The 18910-nt window shown below is 37.9% G+C and overlaps 1 protein-coding gene across 7 annotated transcripts in view; it reads left to right on the forward strand.

Moving 5' to 3' along the window:
- BBS9 (Bardet-Biedl syndrome 9) overlaps positions 1 to 18910 on the forward strand; it is a 479889-nt gene that overhangs the window by 28357 nt on the left and 432622 nt on the right. For all 7 annotated transcript variants that reach the window (XM_027574543.1, XM_027574544.1, XM_027574546.1 and 4 more), the window contains one exon: positions 1829 to 1942. In XM_027574543.1, the coding sequence (XP_027430344.1) occupies positions 1829 to 1942 (114 nt within the window). The remainder of the gene's footprint in view (positions 1 to 1828; positions 1943 to 18910) is intronic.

The raw sequence follows: 18910 nt of genomic DNA on the forward strand, positions 1-18910 counted from the left end.
GAGTCTTTCTCTTTGTTTATTATTCTATTGGTATGTGAAGTCTGTTGTTCCCATTTTCAGGGGCATAAATCAGAGAAGTGATTTTCCTCCAAGAAATTCTCCCCTGTTAGTTTTCTCTTTCAACCCTTCACCTTCCAAATGAAGAAAAGGCCAGGCTAAGAAAGGTGGAGGTGGAAATGATGTATTTTGATGGCTGGTTTATTTAAGGAAATTGTCATTGGCAAGTTTTTTCCAAGTTATAAAATGATGGACAGCCAGGCACCAGGATATATGGTGCTAACTCTAAAGACCTCCTTTGAGTACTCTGTCCTTTACCAGCTGTGTGATTTGGGGGAAAATTTCTTAAACATTTTATTTATTTATTTATTTATTTATTTATTTATTTATTTATCTATTTATCAGAGAGAGAGAGAGAGAGAGAGAGAGCGCGCGCACGCACAAGCAGGGGGAGTGGCAAGCCGAGGGAGAAGCAGGCTCCCCACTGAGCAAGGAGCCTCATGTGGCACTTGATCCCAGGACTCTGGGATCATGACCTGAGTCGAAGGCAGACCCTTAGCCGACTGAGCCACCCAGGTGTCCCTTAAACTTTTTTTTAACTTAGGGTACTTGCCTCACTTCTAAAATGGAAATAGAAATATTTTGGTTCTTACAACCTCAGTGTACATTGGTAAAACCTTTTGGACTAAAATAAATGCTCATGTATAAATATGTATACACATACATACAGATAGACATATATGTTTAGATTGTTTTAATGATCTAATACTATCCCGTTTGGGGACTATTTCATTTGCTCTGTATTTTAAGTTTTTCTTTAAATTTTGCATTTTTGAATGAAAGACAAAGATGCTCACTGGAAAAGTTGCATTCTGAATCCTTTTTTTTCTATCACCTCTTTTAATATAACATTCTTGCCTGGTTACTGGGACATAGCTTCAGCTGTAAGTCCTCTAGAAAGCCTAACAACCAGAGAGTAAAATAAATGTAAGGAATCTTTCTTGAGGTGCCTGGGTGGCTCAGTCGCTTGAGTATCTGTCTTCAGCTCGAGTTGTGATCTCGGGGTCCTGGGATCGAGCCCTGTATCAGGCTTCTTGCTCAGTGGGGAGTCTGCTTCTCCCTCTTCCTCTGCCCCTCCCTCCCACTCATGTTCTCTCTCTCTCAAATAAATAAAATCTTTATTAAAAAAAGAATCTTTTCAAATTTGGAAAGAAATAGAAAGAAATTATAGTACATATGATCTATTAAATGCAGAAAAAGTATCTTTGCTTTGAAGGAGATTCTTCTTCGAGGACTTCAAATAAAACATATTGTCCTCTTTACTTGCCAAAGGAAACTTTAGAATATCTATCCATTAAATTAGGATATAGTGTATTAGGGGCTTGAGTATTTGGAAAGTTGGGACAGGAAGCTGAATTGCTTGAAAGTGTGGGGAATTTTTTCTAAGACACTTTGAGTCATGTCTTTGCTCTTTTATTGTTTAAGTATAAGGAACTTCACCTCATTTATTTCAGAACTAAAATTGAACGGTTCTGTTTTTATTTAAAATAATTATACTTTACTCAAACATAATGGAAATAGATAAGAAATGTCACCCAAGGTGGTATTTCATCTAATGGTGTAATCTACCCAAGACTTAAATTGTTCTAACTGTGCTGGAATTCTGTGTCATCAGTATGCTAATTATTCATAATACGCATTGTTTTAGTGCTTTGTCATTTTAAATTTCACTGAAATTGAATTACTTAGAATTGGGGTGGAGGATGAGAAGAAATGAATATTTTTAAATGTAAACAAATACAAAGCAATTCTGTAATTTTTTTCTCCTTAGGAACCTTGGGTAATGTGGAACATGGAAACCAATATCAGATCAAATTGATGTATGAACATAATCTTCAGAGAACAGCCTGCAATATGACTTATGGATCATTTGGTGGTGTAAAAGGTAATTTGCATTAATCATGAGTATGCTATTGCAAGTACCAGATTTAGGATATTTGGCCATATAAAAATGGAGGATCATGGGGTATGAATCTCAGAGGGAATTAAACATATTTTATTGAGACCTTTATATTCAAGTGGTCAAGCAAAATAATGAAAAGAAAAAACTTTAAACATCAAATGTGTTTGATTTTCTTATAACCAGCACTTTTATATGGTCTACAGAGATATTTCTAAAAATGTCTTTTCTTTAAATTTTGTCTTTGTACATGAGCTGACTGAAATTGAGCTTTTTTGGGTAGAACTGTGTGACTGCCTCTCTTAGGGGAAGAAGGGGTTGATCTCCTTGATAGGGCATCCCTGTCCTACTTGTGATAGGGCCGGGCGAAGCTGTAGAATCCTCTCCCCACCTCGCCCACCTCCAGGGCCACTGCCCAGGGTTCTGTAGGTTGTTTCTGCTTTAGAGTGCCTGGACTGGGGGCAAGCGGAGACTGAAATGCAGACCTCATCCTGCTCATCAAGACATGTGCCCTGGCCTAGAATAAACCTCCCCAGAGGAAGGGGGCCTTTTCTAAATTTCACAAAGGCATTACATTTACCAAGTATTGGCTCAGTGAGGCTGGGCTCCTTCCACCTTGGGGGGGGGTATCTTTTTCTAGGTAGCATGGGACTACGTGCAGCTTGCCCACCCTAATCCCAGAGCTTCCTGCGTTACCAGGGCTTGATGCTTGCTTGGGTACCCTGTTGCTGTTGGCATGGGAGAGTTTTTTTATCTACCATCTACCTCCTCTCACTTCACTGTGATAGGGCGATAGAGGAGCCGCTGGTGCTGGAGTGAGGACAGGAAGCCAGGTAGTAACGCTTTACCTTTGTGGTTGTGTGTGTGTGTTGGGGGGGTGGTGGGGAGGTACCTGTGGAACATGAACTAGGGATTTCACAATATTTTACCTCTTTCTGGGTAAAATATCTTTCTCATTTTTATGAGTTTATTGTTTAATCATTGTATTAAATGTAGACTGCCTATGTTAGATTTTTCTTTAGTGACATGAAAAAAAATGACTTTATTTCGGAAGTCATTTGTGTGAACTCAGTTCTTTCATACATAGAGATAAAGGTGAGGAAGAATGAATTTGAGTGTTATCAATTAACAGGAATATTTTAGGTGGTGATGTACAAATAAATGTTTTGCATAAAGTGATATGAAACAAAACACTTGGCTAGATTGTGGACTTGCTTAACTTGAGTAATGGGAATGTTTGGATTATTTAAGGAATACGGGAGATGTCCAGAGTTGGATGAAGAGAGGAGAGAAAGTGCTAAAATTTGATGAGAGGCTAACTTTTATCAGTGAAGTATCCCTTCCTAATCTCAGTTGTCAGAACTGATTTTCACTGTTCTTTAAAAAAAAAGTCTGACATGATCAGGGGACCTAGGCCTCTGTTGTTTAATAAACTGTTTTAATTCTTTTCCCTTACTAAATCTTCAAAAGGCAAATTGCTAAATTCTGTGCATCTGGAGTCCAAAAAATTATAAGAGAAAAAAGTGCTTTGGCTAAATGAAAGTAAGTTTTAATTTTTTTGGTAGAATCAAGATAATTCTTTAGACCACCTATCAGATGTTATACTGATTGCACTGTACTTTTTTTTTTTAATCAGATCAAGTTAACCCAATTAAAATAAAGTTTTAAATAAGTAAAAAGAGATTCCTTGCTTTTGTGTGACATTTTTGCCAGATTTAATAATGGACTTCCAAAGTAATGATATAGTTGCTAATTGTTTTGAAAAGAGCAGATGACTTTGTACTTATATAATACCTTCTCTTATTTCTTAAACTTTGCCTTACACTTAAAAAGTACCTGTTGAAAAAACAAGAGGCCATTCTGACATGCTTTACTTTCCTTTGGTTAAGCAGAACATTTCACAATTTGAAACAGAAATGTCTGAGTAGCAGAAGTAATTATTCCATTTAAAGGGTTTGAAACACATAATATCACTGTGGTATCTACAAAAAATATGAAAAAATAGTGGGGTTGGTAAATTAGTGAAAATCAGCCGTATTGGCAGATTTCCAGGGGGTAACCGAGTTACTACTAATAGGTACATGATTTCTTTTTGGGAGGATGAAAATGTTCTAAAATTAGATTATGGTGATGGTTGTACAGTTCTACAAATACAGTAAATACTTGAGCTGTATACTTTAAAGAGGTGATATATAATATCTCAATACAATTGTCAAAAACATTAGCCATGGGATAAAATCTGATGCTAGAGAGGTGATAGTACAGTCTGCGTATCCTACATTGCTTGGGGCCATGTAAAATGACATAATATTCCTATAAAGCAGGTTGGCTATTGAAAACCATGAAACTATTCTTGGATGTTCATATGTGACTTATGGCAATGTGTATTAGGAAATGATCCAAAATATAGAAAAATCATATCAAGTTGCCATATAGTTATTTACTTCCTCTTTCTGTCCTCCCGTCCTTCCTTTCATATATACATTTATATATTTGTTTGTAATAGAGAAAAATTAGAACTTATCTAAATGAGTAATAGAGGAGAATGACTAAGTTTTGATGCCTAGTTCAGTAGGTTGTTATGAAGCTATTAAGATTGTTTTGTTTGCTGAAATGTACATCTTTGTACATAACTCTTTGTCCACATTTCTGATTATTTCCCTAGGATAGAATGTGAAAATGGGGATAGTGAGTCACTAGGTTATAAAAATTTTTTTCTCAACCTGAAAACTCCCCCTGCCATATACTATATAAATAAATTGTAAAAAGTACAGAACTTAAGAAGAAGAAAGTAAAAGTCACTCCAGGATATGCACATTTCAGTACAAAGCCCATTTTCTAAGCCTGATATCACTGTGTGTACCTAATGTGCACCTTTCCAGGAGTGAGCGGGTCAGTCTTTTAATTTGAAAACTTCCCTAGACTTATCTGAATTAAAAAAGGAAACTTAACATTTGTTGTCTTCTATCTTCCTCTGTGTTTAGGATGCCTTCCTGTGGAATTATTTAGTTGTATAATCATGTCAGTAGTCCTCAAGAAAGGAATTAAGCAAGAAGAAAACCTGGCCCCATTTTAAACAAATGTATTTATAAGGAGTGGGAAGGCAGAGTGAATTTATTTTGCATGTGCACCAGAATAAACTACCACTAGATGGCAGTACTCTACAGCCTTGGATTTTAGTTGGTTGTGCCTTTAAGGTATGGTAGGAAATCACCAGTGGAGGAATTTTGAGCCCAAATAATACTTTCCCTTTTACTAAAAATAAATGTAACTTCTTCATGTTGCAGAAAAGTAATGGAGTGGTTTTAAAATAAATTTAATTATAATAGGTAACATCTCAGAATATAATGTAAAAATGCTTTCTAGCTGTGCTTCTCAAACTTAAAGTTGCATTTGAATCACAATGGGATCTTGATAAAAATGCAGGTTCTAACTCTGTAAGTCCAGAAATGGACCTGAGTTTGAATTTCTGATACTCTTCTCAGTGATGCCAGGTCTCAGAGATCTAGAGGTATGTTGATATCCTCCATCTACTGAGTAATCTTCTGTACTAGGCACTGCTCTAAATGCTTTACAGGTTGAGTAACTTAAGATATACTAAACAAATGGTAGAGAAGGGATTCTAACTCAGACTCTCTGCTTCCAGAATCTTGTGGTGTTAACCATACTAAAATGCTTCCTTGTCTGGGCTGTGAGTAAATTAACCTTCTTCCTAATTCAGAAAAAAACCTTCCTATCAGAAAGAGGTGTATCTTGGTTTGGCTGAAGTTAGTGCATAACTTTGGTTCTTTGTAGATTATGGACAACATGTTGAGTAACTTCTGGGTCAGATACTTGCTTTTTCCAATTTGATTTTTTTTAGTTCGTGCTTTGGTTTCTAAGAAAAATCCTCCCCCAGGCTCCCAATGATCAAAGAGGTTGTATATATATGGGAGGATAATATATGATTTGAAATTAGCAAAAGAGTGATTACTGGTTTTTTTAACCTTTTCTTTGTTTGCTTGTTCATTAAGAAAATCTTTCAAAAACACCTTTTATACATTTGCAAAAACTCAAAGGTACATTCCTTTGATGCAGTAGGGTTGGCTTTATGTCAAGCTACATGTAATGCCTATTAATGAGAAGAAGTGGTAAGGAAATAGGAAATCTAGTTTTATGAACTAGTTGAAGCATATTTGCTTAATATCTTCCATTATTCAGACTACTGCCTACAATTGCAGAATTTAAGTTAAAATTCTTTCCATATTATACTTTTTAGGGAGAAATGACTGATATTAATGGCTGTATTGGGCTTTTTTAAACAAAAGGAGTGTGGGAGATGTGTTTGGAGTTAAAAAAATGTAGTTTCTCTAATATATGCTTTTTTTAAAGAACATGTGACTGGGTTTTTATAAAAATGGTAGTTTATCTTTGCCTTTTATACCATTGACAAACTAATACTTGCAAAATTTAGTGAGTGGCATAAACATGGACAATCAACTTACAGTTTGGGAAGATACTAAATCAGTTTTGAAAAGGTAGATTTGAATTGATTTAAAAATATGTTATTAAAATTGATGGAATTTATTTGGTAATTTGAACTCTACTTGTTTTTGAAAAAAGGAACAAATATGTCTGCTGGATTTTCCTCAGCTTTTGTTTCATTGTGTCACTACAATAGTGGTGGTTGATATGGCACTTTACCTAGTTAAGATAAGCTTGCCAATTCAGAATTGTATTTTGAAAAGGACAGCATTAATATGGACTGACAGAAAGCCAGTGGTACAGTGAAGAAAGAATGCTATTGTTGTAAGGTCAACAACTGCAACCACTTAGCTTGGTAAAGTAAGATACTTTAGTGTATGTAATTTTTCTTGCTACCATCAAGATAATTGAGCTGTATGTGTGTATCTGTAAGAACAATTAACATGGGGTACAGTTGACAAACAACATTATGTTAGTTTCATATGTATAATATAATGATTTGATATTTGTATCTCTTAACAGATTTTAAAGTGTATGATATAATATTGTTATCTGTAAGCGGCTCTAATTTTTAAAACTAGTTTTCTTGATTATTAATTTTTGTTTTTCATGGGGATATTTATATTTTGAGCTTACCAGGTAATAGACAACTGCAGACTTAAAGAAACATTACCATTAAAAACCAATACCTCTCAATTTCTGTATGTAACTGTGGTGAGTTTGAGGATTTTGGAGTCGATCAAAGAAAAAGGCATGACTATGAGATGTCAGTAGCCCCCAATGAGCTTTATTTGGGTGGTGGTTTGACAGGATTGCATTGAAGGGAAGTCCCTCACTGAAGGAGATTTTCCAGAGACCATGGCAGAGAACCACCACCTAGAGGGGGAAGCGGGCAAGGAAACTCCCTGGGGAGAGGGAAATCTGAGTGGGGCATATATGTGTAGGTGATACTGCTCAGATGCTAGATGGTGAGTCCTGGTCTGGAAGCTGTGGCGGGCAACAGTGACTTCTTTAGCTCCAGGATTTGTCTCATCTATGGCTAGTAGATGTTGGGTGCATTTTTGCAGAATATGCAAAGCAGGCACACTATAAATGACTAAAAATATGCTATTCTGGGCTATAATTAAAGAAAATGAAAGTGTAAAAATTTAAGTTTGGCATCTGTGGACTTTGAGTTCACATTCATGGTCAGCCTGCTCTGAGGAACTAAACAACTTGGGGCCAATACATAGGGGCCACCTTTAACTCATGTATATAACATTAACAGAAGAGGTTGAAATAGATGCTGGGTGGCCAACACACTGTAAATGTCCATCTTGCTTTTGACTTCACTTTCTGTCCTAGAACCTTCTTTGGGTGCTGCTTTACAACGGCCAGGAGAGGCAAGCAGTGGTGATTTGAGTATGCCGTGAGGTGTTTATGTGAACTGGAGGAGGCAGGGGATAAGCAACTGAAACGTGTGCTTTGCTGTGGGCTGCATGCAGTCTCATTCTGGCTGTACTGTGGGGTGATAATTGCTCCAAATGTTTGTTCATATTTAGAGATTTGTTATAATTCAGTTTAATCAAATGCTTTTCAAGGCCATTTGTCATGTTTTTATTTTTTTATTTTATTTATTTATTTATTTTAAAATAAATTTTTATTGTTATGTTAATCACCATACATCATTAGTTTTTGATGTAGTGTTCCATGATTCATTGTGCATAACACCCAGTGCTCCACGCAGAATGTGCCGTCTTTAATACCCATCACCAGGCTAACCCATCCCCCCTCTCCCCTCCCCTCTAGAACCCTCAGCTTGTTATTCAGAATCCATCGTCTCTAATGGTTCATCTCCTCCTCCGACTTACTCCCCTTCATTCTTCCCCTCCTGCTACTTCTTCTTTTTTTTTCTTAACATATATTGCATTATTTGTTTCAGAAGTACAGATCTGTGATTCATCAGTCTTGTACAATTCACAGGGATCACCATAGCACATACCCTCCCCAATGTCTATCACCCAGCCACCTAATCCCTCCCACCCCCCACCACTCCAGCCACCCTCAGTTTGTTTCCTGAGATTAAGAATTCCTCATATCAGTGAGGTCATATGATACATGTCTTTCTCTGATTGACTTATTTCACTCAGCATAACACCCTCCAGTTCCATCCACGTCGTTGCAAATGGCAAGATCTCATTCCTTTTGATGGCTGCATAATATTCCATTGTGTATATATACCACATCTTCTTTATCCATTCATCTGTCGATGGACATCTTGGCTCTTTCCACAGTTTGGCTATTGTGGACATTGCTGCTATAAACATTGGGGTGCACGTACCTTTTCGGGTCCCTACATTTGTATCTTTGGGGTAAATACCCAGTAGTGCAATTGCTGGATCGTATGGTAGCTCTATTTTCAACTGTGTGAGGAACCTCCATACTGTTTTCCAGAGGGGTTGCACCAGCTTGCATTCCCACCAACAGTGTAGGAGGGTTCCCCTTTCTCCACATCCCCGCCAACATCTGTCGTTTACTGACTTGTTAATTTTAGCCATTCTGACGGGTGTGAGGTGGTATCTCATTGAGGTTTTGATTTGGATTTCCCTGATGCCGAGCGATGTTGAGCACTTTTTCATGTGCCTGTTGGCCATTTGGATGTCTTCTTTGGAAAAATGTCTGTTCATGTCTTCTGCCCATTTCTTGATTGGATTATTTGTTCTTTGGGTGTTGAGTTTGATAAGTTCTTTATAGATTTTGGATACTAGCCCTTTATCTGATATGTCATTTGCAAATATTTTCTCCCATTCTGTCGGTTGTCTTTTGGTTTTGTGGACTGTTTCTTTTGCTGTGCAAAAGCTTTTGATCTTGATGAAATCCCAGTAGTTCATTTTTGCCCTGGCTTCCCTTGCCTTTGACGATGTTCCTAGGAAGAAGTTGCTGTGGCTGAGGTCGAAGAGGTTGCTGCCTTTGTTCTCCTTTAGGATTTGGATGGACTCCTGTCTCACGTTTAGGTCTTTCAACCATTTGGAGTCTATTTTTGTGTGTGGTGTAAGGAAACGGTCCAGTTTCATTCTTCTGCATGTGGCTGTCCAATTTTCCCAACACCATTTGTGGAAGAGACTGTCTTTTTTCCATTGGACATTCTTTCCTGCTTTGTCAAAGATGAGTTGACCATAGAGTTGAGGGTCCATTTCTGGGCTCTCTATTCTGTTCCATTGATCGATGTGTCTGTTTTTGTGCCAGTACCATACTGTCTTGATGATGACAGCTTTGTAATAGAGCTTGAAGTCCAGAATTGTGATGCCGCCAGCTTTGCTTTTCTTTTGCAATATTCCTCTGGCTATTTGGGGTCTCTTCTGGTTCCATACAAATTTTAGGATTATTTGTTCCATTTCTTTGAAAAAAGTGGATGGTATTTTGATGGGGATTGCACTGAATGTGTAGATTGCTCTAGGTAGCCCTGACATCTTCACAATGTTTGTTCTTCCAATCGATGAGCATGGAACGTTTTTCCATTTCTTTGTGTCTTCTTCAATTTCTTTCATGAGTATTTTATAGTTTTCTGAGTACAGATCCTTTGCCTCTTTGGTTAAATTTATTCCTAGGTATCTTATGGTTTTGGGTGCAATTGTAAATGGGATCGACTCCTTGATTTGTCTCTCTTCTGTCTTGTTGTGGGTGTATAGGAATGGCGCTGATTTCTGTGCATTGATTTTATATCCTGCCACTTGACTGAATTCCTGTATGAGTTCTAGCAGTTTTGGGGTGGAGTCTTTTGGGTTTTCCACATACAGTATCATATCATCTGCAAAGAGTGAGAGTTTGACTTCCTCTTTGCCGATTTGGATGCCTTTGATTTCTTTTTGTTGTCTGATTGCTGTGGCTAGGACTTCTAATACTATGTTGAATAGCAGTGGTGAGAGTGGATATCCCTGCCGCGTTCCTGACCTTAGGGGAAAAGCTCTCAGCTTTTCCCCATTGAGAATGATATTCGCTGTAGGTTTTTCCTAGATGGCTTTTATGATATTGAGGTATGTACCCTCTATCCCTATCCTCTGAAGAGTTTTGATCAAGAAAGGATGCTGTACTTTGTCAAATGCTTTTTCTGCATCTATTGAGAGGATCATATGATTCTTGTTCTTTCTTTTGTTAACGTATTGGATCACGTTGATTGATTTGCGGATGTTGAACCAGCCTTGCAGCCCAGGGATAAATCCCACTTGGTCCTGGTGAAAAATCCTTTTAATGTACTGTTGGATCCTATTGGCTAGTATTTTGGTGAGAATTTTTGCATCCATGTTCATCAAGGATATTGGTGTGTAGTTCTGCTTTTCGATGGGGTCTTTGTCTGGTTTTGGGATCAAGGTAATGGTGGCCTCATAAAATGAGTTTGGAAGTTTTCCTTCCCTTTCTATTTTTTGGAACAGTTTCAGGAGAATAGGTATTAATTCTTCTTTTAATGTCTGATAGAATTGCCCTGGGAAGCCATCTGGCCCTGGGCTTTTGTTTCTTGGGAGATTTTGGATGACTGCTTCCATTTCCTTAGTGGTTATAGGTCTGTTCAGGTTTTCTATTTCTTCCTGGTTCAATTTTGGTAGTTGATACATCTCTAGGAATGCACCCATTTCTTCCAGGTTATCTAATTTGCTGGCATAGAGTTGCTCATAATATGTTCTTATAATTGTTTGTATTTCTTTGGTGTTGGTTGTGATCTCTCCTCTTACATTCATGATTTTGTTGATTTGGGTCCTTTCTCTTTTCTTTTTGATAAGTCTGGCCAGGGGTTTATCAATCTTGTTAATTCTTTCAAAGAACCAGCTCCTAGTTTCGTTGATCTGTTCTACTGTTCTTTTGGTGTCTAGTTCATTGATTTCTGCTCTGATCTTTATTATTTCTCTTCTCCTGCTGGGTTTATTTATTTTTTTTTATTTGCTGTTCTTTCTCCAGCTCCTTTAGGTGTAGGGTTAGGTTGTGTATTTGAGACCTTTCTTGTTTCTTGAGAAAGGCTTGTATTGCTATATACTTTCCTTTCAGGACTGCCTTTGCTGCATCCCAAAGATTTTGAAGAGTTGTGTTTTCATTTTCATTGGTTTCCATGAATTTTTTAAATTCTTCTTTAATGTCCTGGTTGACCCATTCATTCCTTAGTAGGATGCTCTTTAGCCTCCATGTATTTGAGTTCTTTCCGACTTTCCTCTTGTGATTGAGTTCTAGTTTCAAAGCATTGTGGTCTGAAAATATGCAGGGAATGATCCCAATCTTTTGGTACCGGTTGAGACCTGATTTGTGACCTAGGATGTGATCGATTCTGGAGAATGTTCCATGGGCACTAGAGAAGAATGTGTATTCTGTTGCTTTGGGATGGAATGTTCTGGATATGTCTGTAAAGTCCATTTGGTCCAGTGTTTCATTTAAAGTATTTATTTCCTTGTTGATCTTTTGCTTAGCTGATCTGTCCATTTCAGTCAGGGGCGTGTTAAAGTCCCCCACTATTATTGTATTGTTGTCAATGTGTTTCTTCGCTTTTGTTATTAATTGCCTTATATAATTGGCTGCTCCCATGTTAGGGGCATAGATATTTACAATTGTTAGATCTTCTTGTTGGGTAGACCCTTTAAGTAGGATATAGTGTCCTTCTTCATCTCTTATTACAGTCTTTGTTTTAAAATCTAATTTGTCTGATATAAGGATTGCCACCCGAGCTTTCTTTTGGTGTCCGTTAGCATGGTAAATTGTTTTCCACCCTCTCACTTTCAATCTGGGGGTGTCTGTGGGTCTAAAATGAGTCTCTTGCAGACAGCATATTGATGGGTTTTGTTTTTTAATCCAATCTGATAGCCTGTGTCTTTTGATTGGGGCATTTAGCTCATTTACATTCAGGGTAACTATTGAAAGATATGAATTTAGTGCCATTGTATTGCCTGTAAGGTGACTGTGACTGTATATTGTCTGTGTTCCTTTCTGATCTATGCTGCTTTTAGGCTCTCTCTTTGCTTAGAGGACCTCTTTCAATATTTCTTGTAGGGCTGGTTTTGTGTTTGCAAATTCCTTTAGTTTTTGTTTGTCCTGGAAGCTTTTTATCTCTCCTTCTATTTTCAATGAGAGCCTAGCTGGATATAGTATTCTTGGCTGCATATTTTTCTCGTTTAGTGCTCTGAAGATATCATGCCAGCCCTTTCTGGCCTGCCAGGTCTCTGTGGATAGGTCTGTTGCCAATCTAATGTTTCTACCATTGTAGGTTACATATCTCTTCTCCCGAGCTGCTTTCAGGATTTTTTCTTTGTCTCTGAGACTCGTAAGTTTTACTATTAGATGTTGGGGTGTTGACCTATTTTTATTGATTTTGAGACGGGTTCTCTGTGCCTCCTGGATTTTGATGTCTGTTTCCTTCCCCACATTAGGGAAGTTCTCTGCTATTATTTGCTCCAATATGCCTTCTGCCCCTCTCTCTCTTTCTTCTTCTTCTGGGATCTTAATTATTCTAATGTTGTTTCGTCTTATCGTATCGCTTATCTCTCGAATTCTGCCCTCGTGATCCTGTAGTTGTTTCTCTCTCTTTTTCTCAGCCTCTTTATTTTCCATCATTTGGTCTTCTATATCACTGATTCTTTCTTCTGCCTCATTTATCGTAGCAGTTAGTGCCCCCATTTTTGGTTGCACCTCATTAATAGCCTTTTTGATTTTGACTTGGTTAGATTTTAGTTCTTTTATTTCTCCAGAAAGGGTTTCTCTAATAACTTCCACGCTTTTTTCAAGCCCAGCTAGTATCTTTAAAGTCATGATTCTGAACTCTAGGTCCGTCATCGTACTAATGTCAGTATTGAGTAGGTCCCTGGCAGACGGTACTACCTCATGTTCTTTTTGCTGAGATGATTTTTTTCGTCTTGTCATTTTGTCCAGAGGAGAACAGATGAATGAGAGAACAGAATGCTAACAGGTTAAATACGTCTCCAGCAAATATACTCTATACAAATCAAAAAAGACCTGAAACCAGGGGACAAGAAAGGGAAAGAAAGAAGAGAAAAAAAAAGGAAAAAGAAAAAGATAAAAACAAACAAAAACAGAACAAAACAAAAAAAACAGAATATGATCAAATATGATCAGGCTAGTGCATAGATCAGTGCCACACACTAGCTTTTGGGCATATTTTGGTCTGTTAGAAGAAAGTGCCTCCTAAAATTTTAAAGGAAGAAAGACTTATATATGTACAAAATAAGGGTTGATACAATGAAGGGATGGAAGATGACTGTAAAGATGAAAAGTATAAAAGATTTTATAAAAGGAATTGATAAGAAGTTCTTTTTAAAAAGAAAGAAGAAGATTTAAAAAGAAAAAGAAAAAAAAGAAAAAAAGGGAGAGAATGTGATCAGGCAGAATAGAACAAAGCCATACACTAGTGATTTAGGGTATATTTTGTCTGTTAGAAGAAATTGTATCTCAAAATTTTAAAGAGAGAACAACTTATATATATATGCCAAAAATAAGGGTAACTACTATGAAGGGATAAAAATATGACTCTAAAAATGAAAAATAAAAAATGTGCAAGACTGTTGAATCACAGATCTGTACTTCTGAAACAAATAACGCAACATATTTTAAGAAAAAAGAAAAAGAAGAAGATAGCAGGAGAGGAAGAATGAAGGGGAGTAAGTCAGAGGGGGAGACGAACCATGAGAGATGATGGACTCTGAAAAACAAACTGAGGGTTCTAGAGGGGAGGGGGTGGGGGGATGGGTTAGCCTGGTGATGGCTATTAAAGAGGGCACATTCTGCATGGAGCACTGGGTGTTATGAACAAACAATGAATCATGGAACACTACATCAAAAACAAATGATGTAATATATGATGATTAACATAACAATAAAAAATTAAAAAATGTTTTTTTAAAAAAGGGATTGATAAGATGTTGTTTGAAAAAGGGAAAAAGAAAAATTCAAAAAAAAACCAGTTTAAAAAAATTAACTTTGAAAAACTAATGAATTATGGTAAAAAAGCCATGAATTCTATGTGCAGTATTCCCCTAGCGCTGGAGTTCTACCGTTCTCCTTGATTGGTAAACTTGGTCTTGGCTTGCTGGCTGTTCGTGCTGATCTTCTGGGGGAGGGGCCTGTTGCCGTGGTTCCAAACGTCTTTGCCGGAGGCGGAATTGCCCCGCCCTTGTCGGTCCGGGCTAAGCAAGCTGCTCCGGTTTGCTCTCAGGAGCTTTTGTTCCCTGCAAGCTCTCAGTACAGCTTTGGAGGACCAGGGTGAAAATGGTGGCCTCCCAATCTCCGCCCGGAGGAGCTGAGAACTCGGGGCCCCGCTCCTCAGTGCGCCCCCAGAGAAAAGCAGTCACTCCCGTCTCCCTGGTCTCCGGCCGCACTGCGTGCTCACCCGGACTGTGACCCAGCGTTTCTATCTCTGGCACCCGACCCCGTGTGGAGTCTTCAAACCCAGCAGATCCCTGCGGTGCGCTCCTGAGCCGCTCCTCCCGGGGGAGGGAGGGGAGTCTCCCCAGATCTGCCGCTTGTTGGGTCCCTGCTGGAGGAGCAGTGGCCCGACTGGGCCACGGATCACAGTTTATGGCCACCCTGAGTTGAGAGTCCAGGCCTCAGCTCCATCTCTGCAGCCGGCTTCCCCGCTCCGATGCCTGGGAGCTCTGCCATACTCAGGCACCCCCGGTGTTTCTGTGACCCCGAGGGTCCTGAGATCAGACTGTCCTGCGAGGGTTCCACCCCTAGCTTTGCCACTGGAGCGACGTCCCTCAGCAGAGCCGACTTCTAAAAGTTCCGATTTTGTGCTCTGGGCTCTATCACTTGCCAGAAGCGGCCGATGGAGGCCCTCTCCCCCGCCGTCTATCCTCCCTAATATCGCCTCGGATTCACTTCTCCACACGTCCTACCTTCCAGAAAGTGGTCACTGTTCTGTTCAGAGTGTTGTTACTATTCTTATCTTCGATCTCCTGTTGAGTTTGTAGGTGTTCAGAATGGTTTGATCCCTATTCAGCTGAATTCCTGAGACCAGATGAAATCCAGGTCTCCTGCTTCTCTGCCATCTTGCTCTGCCCCCGGGACATGCTATTTAAATGTTCAGATCCCTGGCTTGGTTCCTTTAACCGTGCACCCATTTGTCATGTTTTTAGTTCTGGGTTTAGTCTATGTTAAATTTGGCGGCATGTTCCAAATTCTTAATAGATAAATTGAAACTTGAAGTGATGTAGGGCCTGATTTTACTTCATCTTTTCCTTCTTTAATACTCCCCACACCAAAATGTGTATACTTTTGTTATAAAAATAATCATGTTCACAAAGGAATATTTTAAACATGTGGATGTGTAGAAAAGAGGAAATAAATGATTTAGCACCATCTTCCAAATATACCCACTGTTAACATATCAGTGTGCAATAAATAGACTATAGCCTAGGATAGTCCAATCTGAGTTAACCCAGAGTAATTTTATATTTCTGGAATTTAGTTATCTCACCATTAAAATGGCACAGTCATTGAAAAAGTATGTTTATCATGTGAAGTCTGGTGCTTTATAATATGTATGCAAGTTATGGCAATAAATATGTGAAGTAGATATATTTTTTAGCAAAGCTTTTACTTAATATATCTGAAGTCAGTTGAAGAATTTATTAAATATTGGTCTTCAGTTTGCATCAATTGAAAACATGGATTTACTAGCAAACAGAAAAACGCTACCATGTTACTTGGGTTTATCTATATATAGAAAAATAGCATGTTATATGATATTTCTAAATATTTGGCGATGGATATATTTTACCTGTCAATTCTTATACTCCAAATCAAACTGGCCTTTCCTTTAAAATGGTAAAAAATTTCATACAGTGATTTTAAGCCTGTGCATATCTTATATTATGGGAAAGCCTCCTTGAGGGCTGTGTCCAGTAACAGCTCAGGATGTCTGGTAACAGTGTCTGCAAGTGGATGGGGAGTACCCTGTATCAGTACTCTGAGACTGATGGGGAGCATGTACAACAGCACTTCTGACAGTCATCAGTGCCTTCTGCTTCTTTTTGGTACTTTGCCATTTCAGGTTCCCTTTTCAGTCTATATACTTGAACTATCACTTGTAAATGATTTTTGCTCAATGAAATTTGAGATTTCCCTATATGAAATAGTCTCTGAGAGTCATTTTAGATCTGTTCCTTTTACATCTTGTTCGTATTGTGTGGATCATCCACTGATTATTTGAGATTTGGTAGATGACACTACCACTGTATCTCACTTGATAACAAATTATTTCTCAGTTATTATAATGTTGTATTTCATATGTATATATTGTTAGGGTTTTGTTTGGTTCTCATTTTGTTTCCGTTTTGCAGCCTTCCATATCATCCAGTCATTGGTGCTTGTTTTGTTTAGTTCATATTCTTGCTAATTAAAGAGAGGGTCTATGTGAACTCTGCAAGAAGGAGAGGGAGGCCTTTCTGTAAGCTTAGTGAGGGTAGAGACCATGTCTTCTGCTCACCACGTATTTAATGTCTTGCACAGTTCTTGGCACATAGTATTTGTTGGGTGAATGAAACAAAATTGCCATTTGGTTGTACAGAGCTGATGTTATACACATCAGGCTTTCAAGGTTATGTTTTGGAAACAAATGTTAGCCCAGTGGACTCATTCTAGCCAACTTCTGAGTTTTGTTTTCTTCCTTCACAAACACATGTTGACCAAGTACTATAGTACATGGGATATAGTAGTTACCATAGTGGTAAAGGTGGAGGTGATTACTTGGGCCTCTGGGCTTACCTTTACTCACATTATTTCCCCATATACCAGTGAGGCAGCATTTATGCAAGTCAAGCTTACCAGTAGAAATAATGAGCTTTTTCAATGATTTGGAGTTTTGTTTCTATATATTATTCATCCTTTTGTTATCAATGTTTTTTGCATAAAATGTGATATTCAAAATTACTGAGTACTTGTGATAATATTCACAAGTCAAAAAGGTTTTAGTTTTCAAAAATTATTTAAATTCTTTGATATTTAGTATAAAAGACATTTCTTCTCATTAACCCTTTTTATCTCTCTTCTTTCTGTGTCTGTGAGAGCTCATTTTCCTTGAACCCTTACAGTTCTTTTATTTTACTTTGATTTTTTTCAACAAATGAAACTTCAAGAAAGTAGAATTTTTATCAAGGAAAGTTGAAAGTCAGAATGTAGGCATAATATGGGCATGGTATGGATTACAAAGGTCTGACAGCACAGTAGTCCCAAATTTGTGACCAAAGTGGAGAGAAAATGCTGTATATAAAAGGTTCAGTATGTTTGGAATATGATTGTTAGTAAAGAAGGTGAACAGATTTTACTAATAATTTATATGAGCGTGGTGGAATATTTTTCAAATCATAAAATGACTTCTATAAGATTGTATGGGATTATATTGTCACATAAATAAAAATTCATACATTCTTTGGAATAAAAAGCCCGTGAAAGAAAACAGTAAACTGAAGAATAAGTAAGTCATCTTTTGCCTCATCTTGAGGCAACCCTCGATAAGCAGATCCTCAGCCTTCAAATAACTTCTAATTGTCTAAACTGAGGCTTTTTTCTTTTCTGCCAAGGAAATGTGTTAGTGGCCACATGTGGTTGCTGAGAGGCTGTGCTTCCCAAAGCTGTCTGGATTCTTTGATAGTCATCCAGAGAGTGAACTGATATGCTCAGCTGGGGTGAATGAACAGCCAGAACACAGTCCTGCTTTTCTGTGTGGGGCTATTAGTACTAATAAAAGATTAGTGCTATTTTCCTTATAGGGAATCAACAGATAATGTTTTGATAACCCTTGTCTCACCAGTGAACCATATGGCCTTTATTTTCTAACAGATATGGTTGAAATGTTAGAGAATAATGTTAGAAAAGGATCCCTATGGCGGGCTGGCTCCTGTTCCTTGCCTTGGCATTAAAGGGTAGGTATTTTATAATATTGGAGAACTTCCCTCATTTGTTTTTAAGATCCTTTATGGATCCATAGTGAGAAGTCGGAAGATCAAGGGGATAATAGGATTGATTCTCATCCTGTGCTGGGTTTTCTTATATATATGGTATTCATTTATAAAATCTCTGGTCCAAGACCCATAAAACAATGTTACTTTCAAGCAGCGTCTTCCTGTATATTATATTGTATAAAACCTTTAGTTCCCGGGGGAGGGTTATAAAGAAGGTTCCCTGTAGTCTGCAAATTCGTTTTTTACGTGATCATTTAAAGTTGTTACTTTTCCTGAAAGGTGAATTCTGATTCCTTCTCTATATATACTTTGGAAATTTGGTGGTTAAATGCCTCTTTGCCTACTGTGGCTAAGAGGGGAAAGGCTAAAAAGAATATTTTAAGTTTCTTGGTGTTGTTTGAAAAAAATAATTTCTTTCATGGTGGCTGAATGCCAAGGCTGGAAAAGTGTTATGGAAATGTCTGTGGTCAGGACTGCCTTTGACGAGAGAAAGGTTAAATATGGTAGTTTTGATAGGACTTGACAGCCATTTTTGATCTATATATATGTTTCATCATGA

The sequence above is a fragment of the Zalophus californianus genome, chromosome 12 (genome assembly GCF_009762305.2).
Source record: "Zalophus californianus isolate mZalCal1 chromosome 12, mZalCal1.pri.v2, whole genome shotgun sequence".
NCBI lineage: Eukaryota > Metazoa > Chordata > Mammalia > Carnivora > Otariidae > Zalophus > Zalophus californianus.